We start from the raw sequence: 21,227 nt of genomic DNA on the forward strand, positions 1-21,227 counted from the left end.
AGCAAAGAAAATGAGGAATGGAGTGGTGGGCTGGGTTTCGAAGTGGGTGGACGTCATCGGGAATGGGTCACCGTAGGGAGTCTGTCACTGGCCGCCGATGAGGGCGGGTTTAGTGGAGGAGAAGGGATGAGGGTGAGGCTGAATAAGAGTGAGGTCAAGTGTGTGAATAGCCTCTGTCGTTGCAGCTCTGTATGTATAACAGTGGGCAGGAATTTTCTGAAAATTCAATTTCATATTATTATTATTTTTTTTTTAACTGTTGGATCTGCAACGACTGATCTTAGCGGTTGCAAAGAGGATCCTCAAGGAGAGGATCTGAACTCATTCTGAAGATCACTCGGAGGCCGTAGGACTGCAACACCAACCCCGAAGAGTATTTAAGTCTCGTTTGAGAATAATTTATTTTAGTAATTTTTTAATTTTTTAGTTAAAATATGAGATAAAAAAATTAGTATATTTGAGATGATTTTTGACTTTTTACGAAAAGATATGCAAAAAGTAAAGAAATTTTTTTTTAACTTTTTGGTATAGGTGGTTGTTTTTTTTTTTTAAATTTTTTTGATAACTTTTTAACTTTTTAACTAAAATTACCACTTGCCAAACGGGGCCTTAGACTTTCAACTTAAATTTGCATGAGTGCGATATTGCTAAATAGTATATAAGTGACACAATAGGGTAAAGGTTGATCAAGCATCTTAATATTTGTCTGAGTTCAATTACTTTATAGTTGTTTTTTATAAAGTGATCTTAGAATGATTTGTTATATTCGATATGTTTTTTTAAAATAATTATCAATACTATTGTATTCTCAATTTTTATAAAATTACACAACCAGTGAAAAAATCACTATAAAATTACTTTACAGAAAATCACTCTGGAGAATCCAGATTCTACATCCCTAGGGTTGAGGCACTTTTTGTATGTTAGTCTTATTAGCCTGGATGGATACTAGAGGCACAAAGACACTTCAAGTCTAATTAGTTGATGTATAATCTGGCACGTGAATCTCAAGTTCAAGAAGACGTGTATCCACACGACATATCTCAACTTCACTCAATCTTTGTTTACCAATGTTATGGGGAAATGTTATTCTACCCCCCACTTCTTTATAAATGCACTCTAAAATGTCTTCAATGTCTAGAATTACAAATGATATATTCCCAACATATACTAGAAGATAAATTTTAAAATGCAATTAGAGAAAATGTCTTAAATGTCTAGAATTACAAGCGACATATTCTCAACATACACTAGAAGATAAATTTTAAAATGCATATATTCTCAACTTATACTAAAAGATAAATTTTAAATTGCATTTATAGAAAATGTCTTAAATGTCTAGAATTAAAAATGACATATTCTCAACATAAAATTTTAAAATGTATTTATAAAGAAGTGTTGTTTTGTATTGGAAGTGACATCATGTCATCTCATTTTAGTGAAAATTGTATTGATAATAAGTATCTACTTGAACTAAGTTATTTGACCTATTGATTGTGTAACATATTTTATATTGTGAGATTACGGGTTTAATCATTCATTATAAAGAGGAGTTTGATATTTTTTATAATGATTTATTTCTCCCATATTATAGGGATTGTTGTTAGGTTTTGTTAACTTTCTAACTAGTAAATTAGTGATCTCTTTGATAATGTAATATTTCATATACTTGTAATTACTCTTCTATTTATTGACTCCAAAAAAAAAAACATACACACACACACAAGAACAAGAGTTTTTTTTTTTTTTTTTTTCTGGATATTCATGACACAGTGATCGAAGAAAATATTTGACACCTCCAAAAAACTCTCACACTTCTGTCCACAATGATATGTGATGATAGATGTCACAATTTGTTACACACTCAATGATTGAGGGTCTAATTCTCCTGCCACATCATTATGGATAAATTTGTAAATTAAATGTGTGAGTCTCTAACATTACCAGTTGATTCACCAATGACACTAAAACATTACTCTATTTTAAAGGTCTTTTTTGGGAGAAATTAGGTGTTTTTGCAAATTAACAAAAAAAAAAATTATAAATTTAATTATTATAATACATATAAATTTTTTCATTGATTTAAGAAAAGATAGCATGACGTGTAATGTTATTTCCTCTTTTAGTTGGGTATGCATGGAAAAATTCCAAAATTCAGGATGATGGTTGTGGGTCAGATGCTACTTTTGTAGCTTTCTTAGCCAATCAGATATACTAATGGCAATTGAGATTGAATTTACTTATATGGTTGGTTGTGAAAAAATCAAACCAAACCAACCAAACCAAACCATTTGGTAGGGTAAGTAAAGTCTCTTTTGCTTGCTTATGGTTGTGTTGTGGCATTGAATGAATTTTCAAGAAAATGTCAGCACTAACCCCCATCATTCTATACAAACCCACCAGCACCACAAGAACAACCACCATCTCATACGCATTCCTTCTTCTCCCCAGTCTCAAATCTCTGAAAATCGTTTCAAGCCCTGAATTTTCCTCCTCGAGATTGCTTTTCTCTGGTGAATTTGTTTCCCGGAAACCTGTTTTGGGGTGTAAAAGAGCCAGGAATCAGAGTCGTCCGAACACCATGACTGGGTCGATTTCAAGTTCTGGTTACAGGGGAAGTAGTAGTGATGAAGGTGTTAGAGTTCTTCAACAAGATTCTTCCATTCATGGGTCCTCTGAGTTTCCCCCAAATTTCACTGTCGTCAGACTCGAATCCACCCTCAATCGTCTGGTTCGTATCTATTTGTTTTTATGAATTTTCCAACTCATGTATATGCATAAGGAGCTGAATTTTGGCTTGCTGTGCAGTGTTCTAGTGTCGAAAAGCTTTTGATTTCTTTTTTCTTATTCTTTTTTTTTTCTTTTCTTTTCTTTTCTTTTCTTTTCTTTGGTTTGAAACGATTTGCATGAAGAAAAATAGATGAGAAACTGTTATGTAGTGTGAAGCAACTATAAAATAATGGTAGATTTTATCTATTGCTCTTTTAGTTGAATAGAACAAAGGAATTTTTCCAATGAATGAGAAGAGTCATTTGGATAATTAAATTCAATTTGGGTTTTTTACAGCTCAAAATATTCAGTTTTCATTTTCAAGGTCTTCAAGGTTTAGATTCTTGCAAGTGTTACTTTAGTATTATTATTATTTTTTTGTTTTTTTGTTTTGATAAATAGATTCTTGCAAGTGTTACTTGTATGTATATATGGTGTGCACTCAAAATTTCAGTGACAATGGTTGATAATTTCTATCAATTTGGGTCATAACAATTACTAAAATTAGTTGGTAACAAAAATACTATAAAATTTTATAATTAATGTTGCTTCGGTTCATAACAAAACACCATAAAGCTTCATAACCGAACATCGTAATGCTTCATAACCAAAACTAATTTGGGTCATAACTAAAAACACCACAATTGCGTAACCAATGTCATTTTGACTCATAACCAACCACTACAAAGACTCATAACCAAGTTCACCACAAAACTTTATAATTAAGACCAGAGGCCTTCATAACTTAGGCGTATCACGTGTGATGCTCACTTTTTAAGAGGTATATTAGGGTCTTTGATATCTTACTCCAGTATGCATAGTACTGTCTCATTTTACATGCGACGCTGGAGATGAGACTGATACCCTGTAAGAATTCCAAAACAACAAAAACTATTACAACAAACAAAACAACAAAAGCTAAGACAAGAATATATGTTACAACTGTAACTATTCCACCCAACTCAGGATTTTCGGTTAATTAATTATATACCTACGAAGCACGGGTACGGGTATGAGTATTGGTTCTGGTGCGATACAAGTATGTCGATACGGTAAAATTCAAAAAAAGTAGGATATGGGCACGGCTTTGGTACGTTTATAAAAAAATATTTCTTTTTAATTTGGAGTAATGCAAAAAGTGATTAAATGGATTAATTTGTTAAGATCCAACCTACAATTAATATTTAATGTCAAAAGTAAAGGTATAAACCAAAATTAAATGTATTTATCAAAAAAAAAAATCCAAAATTAAATGTTATTATATTGAATAACTTACAAATCATAACTTAATTTTAAAATCATACTAAGCATAAAACTAAAATAAAAAAATATAAAAAAAAAATCTAGTGAAATGAATTTTATCCCTATAGTTCAAAAAAAAATATTTCGACTGAGATATGGTACGGCTTGAGTATATAATAGGTACGTTAAAAATTAAGAAAAAAAAATTTGAGTACGTGTTTCATTTCATGTACCCGGTACGTATGTAGAAGTACCATTCGAAGTATCATATGCCGGTAAGTATCTAGTATGGGTACGGCATGTTTGTCAAAGTACCCATGCTTCATAGTTATATACCTAGTGAAAGAAGGATATACTTGTGCAATGCAGTTGATTATGCTGTCATGAATCATGATCTGATCAGTGTTCTTTCCCTATATTCATTGCTCGTAGATGTCAAGAAAGATTGAAGGAGTGTCTAATATTTTCTGTAACCGGGGTTAATGTTGTAGTCCTTGAACTTTCTTTTTCTTTCAATTCAAAGTAGATTATTATATTCTTAGTTAATTCTTTTATATATTTACTTTCAATTTTTCAAATATGATGCTATCAATAGTTTTTATAGAAGATGTAGAATCACATTCTGTGTTGTATTTTACTTTTTTCTTTTTTTGTTAAAAATTCTGTATTTGGTCTCCATGATTGGCTTAGGTTTATATCTCTCAATGCTCTTTTGTTATCCCTTCTCAACACACCATCCAGTATTCCAGAGCCATATTTATATTTTTTGATACTTTGTGCTGATTAGTTAGTTTAGCATTTTGACCAAGTTCTCTACAAAATAGGATTTGCCTCCTAAGAATACCTTTCCTTGTGATTTATAAGGCTTTTATTGCTGTTGATTGCAGAGCAAGTGGATTGTTACTGCACTTTTTGGTGCAATCCTTCTTTGGAGGCATGATGCCGAAGCATTATGGGCTGCTATGGGTTCAGTTGCAAATGTTGGGCTCTCAACTGTACTGAAACAGTTACTAAACCAAGAGCGACCTGTTTCTAACTTGAGATCTGACCCTGGAATGCCATCTTCGCATGCACAATCCATCTTCTTCACCTTTGTATTTGCTGTTTTTTCAAGTTATTGTCTTGCACGATCCTTTTACTTGTACAATGAAGTTGAACTTTGATTTAAATTTGGCATTTTAATAATTATTAATGACAACCTAGGTAGACGAAAGAAATAGATCTTTTGATACCATTAAATTCTAAAAAAAAATAGTGTCTCTAATTCTTGATTGCAAATTTCAAATTGCTGGTCTTATATTTTAGAAAATCATGAATCTAAGCTTTAAAGGTTCAACAATGATACTGAAGAAGTCATAGGTTGCATCTTATTTGCTGGAATCACCTATTGGGGGTGATTTTTTTCTCTCTAAAACCGTGATTCCGCTGCTCAAAGTAAGAATCTTGTGAGGACCATGTTCCCATCCTAGTTTTTGGCTTTTTTGAGGAATCAAGGGACGGTTATTTTTTATTAGATCTTTCAACTTGGGTTCTGTGAGGACTAAGAAATGATATTTGCAATTAGTGATGAATTATTATGATTTGATGAAGATTCTAGCCTTCCTCTTATGATTCACAATTCAATTTGCAATGTGATGAGAATGCTCATAAGTGCTTTTGTTTTTCTGCTTATTTGTTTGTTTGTTTAGAGAGAAGAGTGAGGAAGGGAGTGAATTCAGTTTTTGGTTTTAGTTATAGATAATTTTTTGTCAATTACAAAAAAGAATAGATGATTGTTTTCTTTTTGCTGCTGCAATTATTAGTGAATACCAATGTACTGGTTAACCTTTCTCCTTTTCGGTTTCTAATGCTTATTTTCAATGTTTGCTATCACAGTGGTTGAGAACCTTGGGATAAATGAACTTACAATAGCTCTTAGTGTCCTTACTTTGGCATTTGGTGCATATCTGGTAAGTATCTTAACATTCTAGTACTAATAATATGATATTCTTGAAAAAAAAATTAAATTGGATTTATCAATCAACGTAATCATTTAATCAGACCAGCAACGATAGAGCTATGAGGGTGACACTTCATACCAACAAATTGGGATCCACTTCAAGACACTATTGTGTGGAGAAAATTAGCTTGGAGTATGGAACTTGATTTCAGGCCCCTTTTTCTAGCAAGTTGAAATCTGATAATAAAAAAACAGAAGCAAAAAGCACTTTTCCCCCTGCACCAAATACTTTGCCATGGATTTCTAAAATAAAAAAGCTATAAGAAGCTCTATAAGTTGCACCAAACAGTCCCTTTGGCATGTTGTATTTGCTTAACTAAATAGTAAAGAAAATATTAATGGTGAGGTTGCTTACATCTGCGCTCTGTGTTTGCAGTCATGGCTACGAGTTTCACAACAACTCCATACGATCAGCCAAGTGGCGGTGGGTGGTGTCTTGGGATCAATTTTCTCCATTTTGTGGTTTTGGTTATGGAATGCGATTGTGCTGAAGGCGTTTATATCCTATTTGTGGGTTCAAATCGTTGTTGTTTTGGGGGCCATTGGATCTTGCCTGGGATTTCTTATATACATAATTCGGTGTTGGGTTTTGAATATGAGCAAACATTTTTTTTAATATATTGAGAATAGTTTAAGCTGACATGCAGTTTTCTCTCTGTTATAGTGTCAACAGGAGCCTAATTCTTTTGGAGGATCAATAACATATGAAATACAAGTTTACACAGCAGTTCTTTGCCATTTTGTTTTCTTCTCTCAGTCAATCTGCCACAATATTTCATTGTGCACGAGTGTATGCATGTCGTGTGTGTATAGGATAATGAACATTAACTCTTCCTTCACAAGTTATATGGTGGCAGCAGAACTGAAGTCCTTGATGCAAGTGGTTATGATCCTATGACTCTGTCATTGAATGGCCGCACGGGCTGCTCAATAAAGATCCCATGGTAGGGCTGGTGATTGTGATTCTACCGTTGTCCCAATTTGAGCCACTAGACAGTCGCCTTCCGAGAAGCAGTTTTCCGTTATATCATAGTCTAAGCAATAAAGTGTTTTGTGGTCTCAGCCAGTGCTTAACTCTTCAACAGAAAATTCATTTGATAGCTGGCACTCAGTCAGATGGAAGATGCTGGCTGGCTCCCCCTATCGGATTTTCTTGATGGACAAATGCATCACTGCAACTCAGTTAATGTTATCCGTGTTCCATGTAGGGCTTCTTGAATTTCTCTGGTTACGGTCCCAGAGCCAAGGGAAATGGGAAAACACAATCTGATTGTAGAACACAACCCGAGATTTGTATCATTTTTATTTTATATTTTTTGAAAAGGAGAAAAAAGGTAGTACCGAACAGTTCATCAGTTAATAACTTACAAGAATTCTATCACAGAAATCCATTTATGGATGTTTGCTTCCAATGTGTTCACCGCATAGTAGTCGGCTGTAAATTACATGGAGAGTAATGAAAGAAGCATTTCTGTTACAATAACAACCCAACAAAAATAAAAAAGCAAAACAAAACAATTGAGTCATCAATACCGCAGAAACATGCTGCTGAACCACTAGCAACTTGACTTAAACTTGGAAACATGTTGCTTCACTGCTACCTTGCACCGTGGTTGCAAAACAAAACAATTGAGTCCTCAATACAGCAGAAACATGCTGCTGAACCACTAGCAACTTGACTTGACTTGGAAACATGTTGCTTCACTGCTACCTTGCACCGTGGTTGGTTGAATTCAATTATGGGACTCCCAACTAACAAACATTGGCTAGTTCAAAAAAAAAAAAAACTAACATTCCTTGGAACAGTGCAAAAGCAATCAGAGTAGTTTTCTCCTCAAAATTTAACTTAAATCGGAAGATCCATCACTTAGTCTATATAAAGAATGTTGGGTTAGAGGAGAGAAGACATCTCTCCTGTAGCTTGTATCCTTAGTGTTCTTAATAAACTCTTGTGTTTCTTGTCGAGTGATCTGTTCGTTCCTTTGTGGTTGTACCTCATCAGTGGTTGGTAGCAATCTCTATTCTAAGACCTTTAGCCTCAGCATATGGCATGCCAACTGCATGGTTTCAGATATCCAGAACACTTTATTATCCATTATCCATCGAACCTGAGAAAAGGATCAACAGAACACACTCACCTTCTCAAAAACTTCATTCTCTACTGAGGAAGTTGGAGCATAAGATCGAAGATCCTGTTCCAATGCATGAGAAATGCTTTAGTTGCCAACATAATTACACGAGAACTAAAGGATCACTCTCTAGAGTTGGCAAAGTGAATGCCCACATGGCTCGGTTTTGGAGAAGTCCACAACAATCTTTGGAGAAAACCATACTAGTGATTCATGTGTGTCCGAGTTTTCAGATTAGTTGAGTTTTCATATAAATTGCTTTTATGATCATCCATGATGTCAAATAATTTTATTGACCCAAAAAATAAACTTCTTCCTGAGGAAACTCTCAAATGAGTAGTCACTGTTAGAGGAGAAACCTATTGTACAGCAAAGGAAAGCTCAACCTTCTACAAATCTTCAGCATCATATAGAAGAGAACCCGTTTCCTCAACAATTAATTCTTCCCTCGAAGCTAGCAAATCCAAAATTCCATATATATAATCACCCTCTGGATGTGATCGATCAGCAGAGACAAATGCAGAAACCTGGTCTTTGACCTTAATCCAAGACCACCCAGGCTCCTTTATTACACCTTTCGATTTCATCAACTTTCTCACGTCTGCTGCTTCCCGCCATCTCCCTTTTGCAGAATAGATGTTAGCGAGGGTAATGTGGGTCCCGGCACAATTCGGATCCAATTCCAAAACCTTCTCTGCAGTGCGTCTACCACGCTCAACATCACTGTGTACCCTACATGCTCTTAGCAGAGTTGACCAGACAACATCATCCCGGTTGTGTGGCATACTTCTGATCATACACTCAGCATCGTTTAATTGTCCAGCCCGACAGAGTAAATCAATCATGCAACCATAGTGTTCTTTCGAAGGTTTAATCCTGTACTTCTCACCCATTGAATTGAAATAGCGAAAACCGAGGCCAACAAGTCCTGCGTGGCTACAAGCAGCAAGAACACCAATGAAAGTCACAGAGTCTGGTCTTAGACCAACCCCAGGAATTTTCTCAAACAAATCAATAGCTTCTTTGCTGTGGCCATGTTCAGCGTACCCATTAATCATAGCCGTCCATGACACAATATCATCATTTTCCGTCCCACTAAAGATCCTTGAAGCTTCTTCTATACTCCCGCATTTGGAATACATATTGATCAAAGCACTTTGTATCATGGCTGTGTGCTCTAATCCAATGGACATGACATGAGCATGGAGTTGCTTTCCTTGTTCAAGAATGGCCATATTTCCACAAACACTCAACATGCTAGCAAGAGCAAACTCAGTGGGTTTGGGTCCCTCCCTTCTCATCCATGACAGAAAATTAAAAGCTTCCTCACCATAACCTCCTTGAGCATACCCTGCAATTATAGTGCTCCAAGAAACAATGTCTCTTCTCATCATTTCATGAAATACCATTGAAGCTGAATTCAAATGTCCACATCTTGAATACATGGTCATGATAGAATTTGCCACTGACAAAGCGTCCAAAAGACCTACAACTAAAACATGGGCATGTAGCTGTTCTCCCCATTCCATCCTTGCAAGATTAGCACAAGCAGAGATGACAGCTGCGAAAGTGTATTCATTAGGACACACTTCTGATTCTCGCATTCGCAGGAATGCTCGAACAGCATGATCTTCTTGACCCATCTGAAAGTATGTCGTTATAATTATGGTCCATGAAACCACATCTCTAGTACCCATCCTTTCAAACAAGCACAAGCCATATTCTAATTTCCCACACTTGTTGTACATAGTAGCAAGAGAATTAGCGACAAACAAGCTCACATCATAGCCTTTCTTCATTGCCTGAGTATGGATTTCCCTCCCATAATTCAAAGCACCTTTATCAGCACAAGCCTTCAACGCAATAGCAAATGTGTAGGAATCATAGTCCTCACCTACTCTCCACATTTCAGAAAAGTATCTCAAACCCTCATTATTATAACCAGCATGAACAAGCCCCGTTATAATGGCAGTCCACGAAACCACATTTCTAAGAGGCATTTCATCGAAAACCCTGCAACCATCCCAAATTCTTCCGTTTTTCGTATACATATCAAGAAGGGCACTACCCACAAAAACAGAGTTCACAAAACCAGTTTTTACACAATACCCATGTAATAATTCTCCATGTTTCGCATTCAAGCCGAGTCCACAAGCCTTGAGCGCAACACTAAGCACAAACGGGTCTAGTCTGAAATTTGGCTGAGCCCACATTTTCGAAAACAAAGACAATGCTTGGGAGGAATCAGATGCACTGACATAGCCAGAAATCATCGTGGTCCATGAGACTACATCTCTGTGAGGCAATTTATCGAACATTTGGCGAGCATCTTTTAAAAAACCGGTTTTGACCAGTTCTTTCAACTTTGAGTTAACTTCAAGCATATTAACTTGAGTGACATTGTTGATCTTTTGAGGTAAGTGATCTTTGTTTTGATCTAAAGGTAGGAGGACCCTGGGTTCATCATGAGCAATGGTTGATGCTGTATATAATAATCGCCTTATATGAGGCCTGATTGATAAAACCATGGTCATGTTAATCTGGAAGCCATACACAGTTCCATACCTGAACTGAATCGACCAGGACAACATTCGAATTTTGTTGGAAAAGATTGATATACAAGACTAATATCTAATCTAACCGATAAATGTTGCTTTTTAGTTTCAACATTGTTCCAATAGTAGATGAAGTAATTTTACACTACAAGTTAACAACTTTTTTTAAATTTTAACTAAAATTAAATATTTCTCTTTGAGTAGGAAGGATTGAGCCACCTATAAAATAAAATAAAAGAGAAATTACAAATAAGTAGAAAGATTCAAAAAAAAATTATAAATAAATGGTAAAACTTATTAACTTTAATAACTAAATTGTTTTATAATTTTTTTGAAATCTTTTCACTGACTTGTAATTTTTCTTTAAAAAAAATCAACTTTAAAAGACTTCACCACATGTGATAACCAATTTTAAGGGGTTACTACAGTAACATTTTGCTGCAAATTTCAGCATGGTGCTCCTACATTTTAAATTAACAAATAAATAAGTTATGTTTAAATAACTTGAAAAATGACTTTTCTAAAATTGAAAACTCTTTTTTTTTTTTCTCCTTTGTTTCTTTTTTTAAATAGTGAGAATTGTTAGGGTTAACTCTTCATTCATATGCATAAGGAAATTAAGGAGGGAAGCCTTTATTTTCATACACTTTTTGCTCAGTTCATACACTTGGTGAAATTTTTTTAATTATAATTTATCCTAAAATAAAACTATGAAAATATCTTTATCCTCTCTAATCCAAAAAAGATTTGGGATGGCTGTTGTACGGGATGTACAATAACTACTGTTGTGTAGTCAAATGAACCCATTTCGATAATTCAAGCCATTCACATTTTAGAATACATCAAGTAGAACATACTTGCTAAAAATCAAGTTACTTGATATATTCTAAAATTTGAACGGTTCAGATTATCGAAATGGATCCCAAAATAAACCCATTTGACTGCACAACAATAGTTGTTGTACACCTCCGCACAACAACCACCCCAAATCCATCCAAAATCCTAATACCTAGACTATTACAGGCGATTGTCAAAAAGTCGTTATAAAAAAATTAATTATACTCTTTATTTTTCTGTACGCCTTTTAAAAAGATAATTGAAATAATTAGTTTCCAAAATAATCCTTAATTGTATTCCAAATAAAATATCAATTTTTAAAATCATTTTGTGTTTCTCGAAAAAAAAATGTGTGCTGAATATTTTTGGTGCGGGAATAGAAGCACCCAATTAAGCCTCCGTTTGGGAAGTGGGTTGGCTTTTTGACTTTTTGACTTTTTTGGCTATTTTAGCCTGGGCTAAAAAGCTTGGTTTGGGAAGGACTTTTTGACTTTTTGGCTTTTTTGGCTTTTTTTGTGAGAGAAGAATGTAATGATTATAGGTTGGATGTGATGTTTTGTTTGTTATGGCTAAAATAGCCTATTTTGTTTTTTGTGGCTAAAATAGCCAAAAAAGCCTCAAAACCATCTTGCCAAACAGAGGCTAAGAGTGAGTTGCATGCCATTTTGGCCACCCATAAGTGTTGCGTTAGCATTGGGCTCAATGCTTCCAATTGAAGATATGACAGTCGAACATTTATTTAATATTACAAGTACGATTACTCAAATCAATTTGGAATCACACATCTGTGTGATTTTTGCATAAAGAATGACAAGACCCACACATGAGGATCCTCCTCCATCAAACTTCAAAATTGCTGAGACCTCACCGACTAGTGCATGCTTGGCAAAATCATGAGCACATTTGGATAAAGATGGGACCCTGTTGAGTTTGATACACTGATTGATCTAGAAATACACCTTTATTGATAACACTCTCATACACAAAATACTTATATACAATCACACTAATACACTTCACTTGTCCACTCACACATACATTTAAGTACTCACACTTTGTGTTTTTCTCACTCATGACTTTGAGACACCTCACATTAGATAGTGCTTGACCACTTACTTTGGACTCACTCTTCTTTCACTCAATTATCTAATTCGTACACTCATCTCATATTTATACTAGCTAAATACACTCATACTTTTCCTACATTCTAAAACAATTTAGATTATTCTAGTACATATTGGAGCTTTTTATTCTTCTCTAAAATATTCTAGAACCTCCCAGAACTTTCTAGATTTCTCTAGTTTTCTCCAAACTTCTTTAATGTTGTAGAGCCTTCTAGGATATTCTAGAATCTTTCAAGTTTCTCTAGGTCTTTCCAGAATCTTCTAGATCTTTTCAGAGTATTCTAGATTCAAGTGAAAACTTCTAAAATATTCTAGAGAGAAGATTCTAGAGAGTGAGGAGAGTTAGTGATAACTCTCAACACTCCCCCTCAGTACTAACTCTCATTCCTAGATTATGTAACCATGCCACATTGTTTCAGAAACTCTTCGTGAGTATATCTACACCGTGGTCCTTTGCCACGATAAACTTTGTCTCCATCTCTTCCAATATTGATTTCTCTCTTTTGAAATGATTTATTCTTCCATGGAACACCATGTCCTTGGCCAGTTGTAGAATTCTCATCCTTCAATTTAGATAACGAGTGTCACATTTGAATATGTGTTGATGCATCAATACCTTCTTTTGTTGTCTTCCTCCAATTGAATCCTTTTGTAGTTTCCTGAGATGTTATTAGTTCCTTTATACTATCTTTCTTACCAAAGTTTGCATCAACGTACCTTGAATTGGGTTGACATTGCCTTGCAGATATTGATTGTTGCAGCTTTATCATTTCTTTAACTTCTTCTTCTTCTGTTTGCTCCCCCAACTTCTTTGTTAGTGAGTTTCTGGATCTTTAAATGTTGAAGACTGAAACTCAATTGCAAGAATCGACTAATCTGTGATAAAGTGTGCATCCACTTCCTTGGTAACTGCATTGCACTACTCATGTACGCCTTTATCGAAGTTTATCTCTTTTTTTGAATCTGCTTCAGTAACCATGAACATTGTAAAAGATATTTCAAAATCCCATTCTTCTTCGAATTCTGGCTCTTCTTCTAAGTAACCGGGTTCAACGGTCTCAAACATTGGACATGAAGCTTGAAAATCCCATTCTTCTTCACTCTCATCTTGGTAACCATTAGATGTTACCATATTACCTTCAACTGGTCTTCTTCTTGACCGATAATCTTTTGCATAGTGGCCAATCTTGCCACATTTGAAGCACTTTATGTTGCGTCGTCCAAATCCAGTAGCTCTTCGATCATTTTCATCATGTCGAACTCCCCCTCGTTGATAACCTCGATCATCTTGTGATTGTTCATCTTCTTCTTTCTTCGATTTTCCATATTTTTGCCACTTCAGTTCATTTCTTCTCTTTCTACTGAATGACGTATCTTCTTCACTTTCATTCTTCAGTGTAACTCTAGCCATTTGCTTTGCTAGAGTTTCTTGATTTGCCAATAGACTATTGAGCTTGACCAGTGATGGTTGAGTGGACCATCCTCTAACAGCGGCCATAAGCCCACTATACTCGGGTCTTAAACCTTGAGTAATAATGCGTCTCATTCTTGACTCGGAATCAAGTTGTGAAATTTCATTACAAAGAGTCTTTACCTTGAGAAAATATTGGTTGATAGTCATTGATTCTTGTGTCACCGTTAGATACTTAACATTGCAAATGTGTCCTAGACTGCTTTTGAAGTAATAGCCTCCCAAACATACTCCAATAACTCTTTCTGAACAGTTGTCCTTAACACGAATATCGTTTTTCTAGCCTTAATCCGCCACTTTCGCAAGGCCTCTGCATTTTCTTGTCCAGGTGACGCAGTTTCCTAGCCGTCAACAATCTCTCATAGATCCTGTTCTTAAAGATATGCCTCAATGCATATTCGCCAATAATCATAATTATAAAATTTAATTTCTCAATACCACCAATGAAGTTTCCGAAATCCACCATAACAACTGTGCTCGTTGACTTCAACAATCTCTTGTATCAATCTTAATTGCTCTTCGTGTCGGTCCCCAAACGACCAAACTCTGATACCAAATTGTTGAGTTTGACACACTGGTGAACCCAGAAATACACCTTTATTGATAACACTCTTGTACACAAAACACTTGTACACAATCACACACTAATATACTTCACTTGTCCACTCACACATACATTCAAGCACTCACACTTTGTGTCTTCCTCACTCAAGACCTTGAGACACCTCACACTCGATAGTGCTTAACCACTCACTTTGGACTCACTCTTCTTTCACTCAATTGTCCAATTCATGCACTCATCTCATATTTGTACTAGTTAAAGAACTTTCTAGAATACACTCATATTTTTCCTACACTCTAGAACAATCTAGATTACTCTATTACATATTAGAGCTTTTTATTCTTTTCTAAAATATTCTAGAATCTTCCGGAACTTTCTAAATTTCTCTAGTTTTCTCCAAACTTCTTTAATGTTCTAGAATCTTCTAGGATATTTTAGAATCTTCCGAGTTTCTCTAGGTCTTTTTAAAATCTTCTAAATATTTCCAGAGTATTCTAGATTCATGTGGAAACTTCTAAAATATTCTAAAGAGAAGATTCTAGAGAGTGAAGAGAGTTAGTGATGACTCTCAACAGGTCCTATATCAATTTGCTTTGATGTCAACTAGTATCTAACAAATTAGTAATAATATTATCAATGATTTGCAGAAATTGCAGATGGAATGGAACAGCCTCTGACTGATTTCCTAGTTAAAACAAGAACCAAGCAATGTGGATTGAAATCTCTCAGTGCATGCAAAATTCACTACTTTAAGAACACATTCTTTGGGGGTAATTGCATTCTTAATTAGTTCGCGCGGCTGTCAATTCCTTCATGTCTCCATGTCCCAAAACAGTCACAACCATTAAATCGTGTAAGAATCCAAAGGCACAGAAATTTCAAGACATAATTCAATAGTTGTGAATGTTTTGAAAGACAGAGAGTTAGGGTTAGAGGATCTCATGCCAACCATGCTTATGAGCATTTGCATTCTGCCCAATGTAAGATTAATAATCTATTAGCTGTAAATCAAATTCATAAGCTGTTCTATTATAGCCATTTCTTCATCTTACAAACTATGAATTTAGGTATTACAATTCAAGTAAAATGCAAAAACTAGGCAACAATTACATTTGTAATAAGCAAGAATGTTGCAAAGGAACAAGCATGCTTCCTTCCCAACTAAAATATATATTACACTCTATCGGGCGTGATATATAGATTCGAGTTTCACTGCAATGCATTGTGATTTCCAAGTTCGAGTCTGACTATTGCACAATGCAGCTTTCCCTACCCAAATTACCCTCTTGGACAAGCAACATTCATCTCTAAGAGAGCAAACACTTCCCAAAAAAACCTCTCACAACACATATTAATTCACTTAGAAAAGACTTCGTTAACACTTCAATTTTCATATATTAGTTCATCTTTTTAGTTTCCAATAGGCTTGCCCTTGTTTCTAGCCAACCAATGACCCCTTCTCGCCCTCTTCCACCTCTCAACATTCCTCATCCTGGCAAATATTTTCCGAATCTGATAAAGCTTGTGGGACTGTTGAGCAATCACATTTGCAGTTGAGGGGCTCTGGCTCAGGACTACATCGTACCCATCTCTGAATGAGTCCATGCCTTCAGTCAGGAGTTGCCAAAACAGGCCTCCGGCAGCTGCACCGCCACGCTTGGCCGACGCATATATTTTGTAGTAGACAGTGTTGAAGAGAAGATCCCTCTGGTAGGTGCTGAAATTGGGATCTTTCCATGACTTTCCAAACTCTGTGATGAGCAATGGTTTCCGGAGAAGGTACTGTGCATCTTGAATGTGGGTGCTGAGCCAATTTTCCAGGAAAGAAAGCTGGCTTTGATCATTTGAATTGGATAACCTGATCATGTAACAAAGTGTCATTTACAATGTTGGGGAAAACTCAAATCTATTTCACTAAAATTGATAGTGTTATGGTAAAACATATTGAGAGAAGATAAAACAGAACAAACACACAAGCACGTAAAAATATTTACATGGTTCAGCTATAAGTCCAAATTGGAAAAAAAAGGGAGAGAAGTTTTGCTGTAAGTGGCATATACATAATGGTTCGACAATGCACAATCCTGTGTTACAAAAGCTCTAAAAAAGGAAAACCTAGAGTACAAGGCTCAATCCAAAACAGCATTTGGGGAGGCCAAGATGCACAGAGCCTTAAGTCCTAAAATCTCGAAATAACCCAATATATATATATATATATATCAGGATCCAATAGGTAACAAACCGGGTCAAAATAGCCCCAAATACAAATACTGGGTTAGATTTGATGGTTAATCTGACATTGCAGGTCACCAACGAGTAATAAGCATAATTCAAGTTAAATTCAACACATACCCACATCAAATAGCTTGGCCAAACTTGCTATGAATGTCTTAAATTCAACTGATGATTAGGTGAACATCAATGCAGTTCCTAATAGGCTGTGCAAATAACTACTTTGGTTGGTTAAGTTCTAGTGTTAATGTTGAATTCTTCTCTTACTGTAATGAAACTTGAAATTTCTTTTTTGTATGATAAAAAATTGATATAGTTTACCATATATCAGGATAGGAGTGAACTGTAGCGAAATCGATCCCAGGGATGCGATTATTGGCAATGAAGTCAGTTCCAATATTATAACCAGGATTGAGTCTCTTCCTCTGAGGTGTTGTTTGTCCATAAAATCCTTCAAGCCCAGCTTCCAGCAAGTGATTTCTGTCTATTGACTTCACATATGAAGCCATTTCCATTACCCACCCCTATCAGACAAGCAAACAAAAAATGAGTTGGGCTACATTTACCAAATCCTTTTCACAGAAAAAAATTGTAGAACAAAAATAATGAATGTATCCCACATACGGGTCCTACTCTTTATCTCTGTTTTGTGGTCCTTCCTGTACAAGGATACTGTGCAAATAAATTCTCTTTTATGGAGTAGCATAGGTCAATAATTTGTCCCAACTGCAATAACTATTGAGGTGGGTTTTCCTTTATGGGGTGGGGTTGGACCACTGCTACTAAATAAGGTAGATTTGAAATATTAACTCAACACGTTAACATGGAGTCCACTACCGACTTTAGTCAGTTAGGTGTGAGACAAGGTCAGTCCAATTGAAAAGGCTCCTTAAAACCCAGGTAATAAGGAGAGAGAAACTGAACAAATGGCCAACACACCCTCTTGGACTAGGACATATAAAAGTTAGACAAACGGCACACTAATCACAGGTCCATGCAATAGCTAGACAAACGGTACATTAATCACAGGCCCAACCAAGCTTTGATACCAAATTAAAAAGTCCGGCCCACACTTTTCCTTAAAATTCAAGTATTAAGGAAAGAAAAACTAACATAGATAGTGCAACACTAGGCGATGTGAGATACAATTCAACAAATCCCATCCATTTAATTTTACGCAACCTCATTAGTTGAGAGCACCACAGTAGTGCTCGTGCCACAATGGTACTTTGAGACTACTAAATAAATTTTTGACCATTGTAACAAATCAAATCCTGGATTTTTAATGCAAAGGGTCATCAACTCGCTTAAATGTGATTTCATAGAACGGATTCTATGAATCTATTGTTCAAAGAGGACAAAACAAAGAAAATTCTGATGGAATGTAGAAAAGTCCAAACTTAGATGTGAAGTAGTAAAGCAAAATCAAAAACCAGTGGTGAAGAAATTAAAGGATCATTAAAAACCTGAATGGTCCTTCCTGATGGATCTGATGTGCACCTGGGCTCATTCATAAGCTCCCAAGCCATGATTGTTGGATCATTCTTGTAAACAATTCCAGTCATGGTGTTATATCTATTAAGAACAGTCTGCAAAATAATAAATAAAATGAAAAAAAAATTAATGAAAAATTCATATTAAAAAAAAAATGATCTGTGTTTTTATTACTTTACCTTAACATGGTTCTTGTAATATCCTTTAACAACAGGGTTTCTAAAGAAATCATCATCAGATGTTAAGTACTGTCCTTGACTTCTAGCCCAGTTCACATACTGTTTCTTGCCCCCAAAGCTGTCGTAGTTGTTTACCAAACTCAATACCAGCTTAATTCCATACCTTCTTGCTTCAGCTATAACAAAATCCAACCCCTTCAACCAACAAAATAAATAAAAAATTAGGAGGGAAAAAAAAAAGAAAAAGAAATAAAAAAATTGAGGATAATTACAAGAAATACCAAAACCACTCAGGTTAAACCATTACCAGAACCCGTGTACTAGAGCTCAGTTTAGGTCATTGATTTGAATAAAAATTTGGAAAAAGAAAAAGAAAAAGCAAAGAAAATGAAAGAAAAATAATAGGGCAAATTACATATACCCCTCGAGGTTTGGCTAAATTACAGATATCCCTGAGGTTTGAGAAATTATAAATTTCCTCCTAAATGCTATATTTGCATAAGAAATTAGGGGGTAATTTGTTATAAAATATAAACCTCAGGGGACAAATTATTATGAAAATACAAACCTCATGGGACGGGATGTAATTTCTGAAATCTCAAGAGTATCTATAATTTAGCTCACCCTCGAGGGAGGTATATGTAATTTGCCCAAAATAATAATAAAGAAGACAAGTACCCAAATTTCTCTCAATTCTTCATTTTTCTACCCAAATTTATCATCCAAACACAACTTAAGACGTCACGGACTCGGGTATGATTTCCAATCCCCTCTAATGTACCCAAAAGAAAAGAGCATGTTATAAAACATAAAATATATAAAACTTGTACAAAATGATACTTCAAAACAAAAGCTCCATCAAGATAATTTTTAATTTTAAAATGCCATTGTTTCTATATGAATTTTTTGGAAGAATAACCGTTTTTTTCAAAGACAAAAAGAAGACAAGTATGAGAACAAGAGGGAGACCTTAAAGACTTGTTCATTGTAAGAGCCAGGGGAGTATTGGAGAGGTCTATAACCGGCATCACTGAAAGCCCAAGTCCTTGCAACAGAGAGGCCATGGCTTGAAGCTTCTCTAAAAGCAGCTGAGACTTTGTTTCTTTGAGATGGGTCAGAAGCCACATACATCAACCAATAGGCATTGAATCCATTGACATAGTAAGGATTCCCATTCAGCATGAAATGCACTCCCCTTGTTCTGATAAAATTATCCCCTGCCTCAACTTGAACATGGTGCCACTGTTTTTGGATCAAAATGGCTATGAAAAATGCCAATGCCCAGTGCTTCATCTCTCTCTCTCTCTCTCTCTCTCAAAGTGCAGGAAGGAATCTAGAGGTAAATGGAGAGGAGGAGAAGAAGATGTTTAAAAGCTGAGCAAAGAAAGAAGGTGGGGCTTTTCCAACACTTGTCCTTCAGCAAAATGAAGTGTGTCTTGTTAAGCATTGGATGCCTCCCAAATTCATTACTCCCTCTCTCTGAAAAATTTATAAAAAGAAAAGGAATGGGAAAAGTGAAAACAATTCTTCCATTAATCTCTCTTCAAGTTCTTATTTCAGATAACAGTTATTATATTAGACTATAGTAATATTATAGATAAATTAATTTATTACAAAATTCTCTTATTATTAAACACAAAGGTCTCACATTAATAAATATTTTTATATGTAAAAATTAAGTCTATTTAATCAGTTTAATTTATTGTATTTATTATAAAAAAAATAAATGATTTATTTTAAAATATATATTTATCATCTATTTTTAATTAAAATAAATATAATAAATTAAATATGTTATAATTATTAGTTCGATTTAATTTTTTTTTTATAGATGATATATATAAAAATTAATACAAAATAAATTATTAAAATTATCAAAATAAGAATGGTAATAGACCACGAGAACTCAAACAATAATCTCTAGTAAATTGAAAAGAAGTCAAACTCATATTTTTTTCATAGATTTTGTCTCCATAATTTCCACAATCTAACGGTTTGGAAAAGATTATGCGATCATTTTATGACAAATTCAATTTGATTTTTTTTTTAATTAAAATTGTGAAATTTAAATTTTTAAAAACTTTTACCAAATAACTGAATACTTATCAAAAATAATAAATGATGTTAAACAATAATCTAAGGTCTTGTTTGATTCACAAAACTAATAATGAAAGTATTAATAATCTCATCAAATTAGTGTGATATTCACTATCTAATTACATTAGTAGGATTAATTATCCCCTTATCCATTGTTTAATTTGCATATGAATGTAAGATTATAATTATATTTATCTTATTTTTCAATCTTATCCTCCATCAATGTTTCTTCACAATATTTACTTTATTACAATTTCTTCATAAACGTAGTTTTGAAAAAAATTATAAATAAATAAATAAAATATAAAATACAAAGGTCATATTTGGTTCGTTTTTTAATTTTTTTTTTATAAAAAATATAAACTTATTTAATAAAATAAATATCAAAAAATATTTTTAAATTTTAAAAAATTATTTTTAGCCTTCTCAAATATAAAATTATATAAAAATAATAAGTGTTTTAATTTTTAGTCAAAGATAAAAAAGTTTTTTTATTTTATTTCTCAACTCAAGATATATAATCATACCCGTATCTTA

General features: G+C 34.5%; 3 protein-coding genes across 5 annotated transcripts; 1 reads left to right on the plus strand and 2 right to left on the minus strand.

Annotated features, from left to right (window-relative positions):
* The first annotated feature begins 2,156 nt into the window (after window positions 1-2,156).
* Window positions 2,157-7,391, plus strand: LOC114263312 (lipid phosphate phosphatase epsilon 2, chloroplastic). Of its 3 annotated transcripts, none has more exons than XM_028203813.2 (5): window positions 2,157-2,731; window positions 4,899-5,124; window positions 5,887-5,960; window positions 6,387-6,520; window positions 6,675-7,391. In XM_028203813.2, exons 1-5 carry the CDS (start codon window positions 2,363-2,365, stop codon window positions 6,709-6,711), a joined length of 840 nt encoding a protein of 279 aa, XP_028059614.2. In that variant the 5' UTR covers window positions 2,157-2,362; the 3' UTR covers window positions 6,712-7,391. The 3 variants fall into 3 exon arrangements, with proteins under 3 accessions (XP_028059614.2, XP_028059615.2, XP_082723290.1); XM_028203814.2 differs by having other exon boundaries at window positions 6,387-6,434; XM_082867164.1 differs by having other exon boundaries at window positions 6,387-7,391.
* On the minus strand, window positions 7,387-10,886 carry LOC114263311 (Tetratricopeptide repeat (TPR)-like superfamily protein). The gene has a single exon (XM_082867162.1). The coding sequence runs from the start codon at window positions 10,728-10,730 to the stop codon at window positions 8,529-8,531; it is 2,202 nt and encodes a 733-aa protein (XP_082723288.1). The 5' UTR covers window positions 10,731-10,886; the 3' UTR covers window positions 7,387-8,528.
* Window positions 10,887-15,690: 4,804 nt separating this feature from the next.
* LOC114263314 (mannan endo-1,4-beta-mannosidase 7) lies at window positions 15,691-20,192 on the minus strand. Its single transcript, XM_028203815.2, has 5 exons — window positions 19,563-20,192; window positions 18,594-18,788; window positions 18,387-18,509; window positions 17,242-17,444; window positions 15,691-16,546 (listed from the first exon to the last, which is right to left on the minus strand). Exons 1-5 carry the CDS (start codon window positions 19,884-19,886, stop codon window positions 16,099-16,101), a joined length of 1,293 nt encoding a protein of 430 aa, XP_028059616.2. The 5' UTR covers window positions 19,887-20,192; the 3' UTR covers window positions 15,691-16,098.
* Between the last annotated feature and the right edge of the window lie 1,035 nt (window positions 20,193-21,227).

The sequence above is a fragment of the Camellia sinensis genome, chromosome 4 (assembly GCF_055761805.1).
Source record: "Camellia sinensis isolate YWXY chromosome 4, ASM5576180v1, whole genome shotgun sequence".
Lineage (NCBI taxonomy): Eukaryota > Viridiplantae > Streptophyta > Magnoliopsida > Ericales > Theaceae > Camellia > Camellia sinensis.

Excerpts from the sequence above, each read along its gene's own strand:
- LOC114263312 (XM_028203814.2), top strand. The coding sequence starts at position 2,363 with ATGTCAGCACTAACCCCCATCATTCTATACAAACCCACCAGCACCACA. Across the intron at positions 2,732-4,898 it reads AATCCACCCTCAATCGTCTG|AGCAAGTGGATTGTTACTGC; the intron begins GTTCGTATCTAT and ends TGTTGATTGCAG. Across the intron at positions 6,435-6,674 it reads ATACGATCAGCCAAGTGGCG|TGTCAACAGGAGCCTAATTC; the intron begins GTGGGTGGTGTC and ends TCTCTGTTATAG.
- LOC114263314 (XM_028203815.2), bottom strand. The coding sequence starts at position 19,886 with ATGAAGCACTGGGCATTGGCATTTTTCATAGCCATTTTGATCCAAAAA. Across the intron at positions 18,510-18,593 it reads ATTACAAGAACCATGTTAAG|ACTGTTCTTAATAGATATAA; the intron begins GTAAAGTAATAA and ends ATTATTTTGCAG. Across the intron at positions 16,547-17,241 it reads CACTCCTATCCTGATATATG|GTTATCCAATTCAAATGATC; the intron begins GTAAACTATATC and ends TTACATGATCAG.
- LOC114263311 (XM_082867162.1), bottom strand. The coding sequence starts at position 10,730 with ATGTTGTCCTGGTCGATTCAGTTCAGGTATGGAACTGTGTATGGCTTC.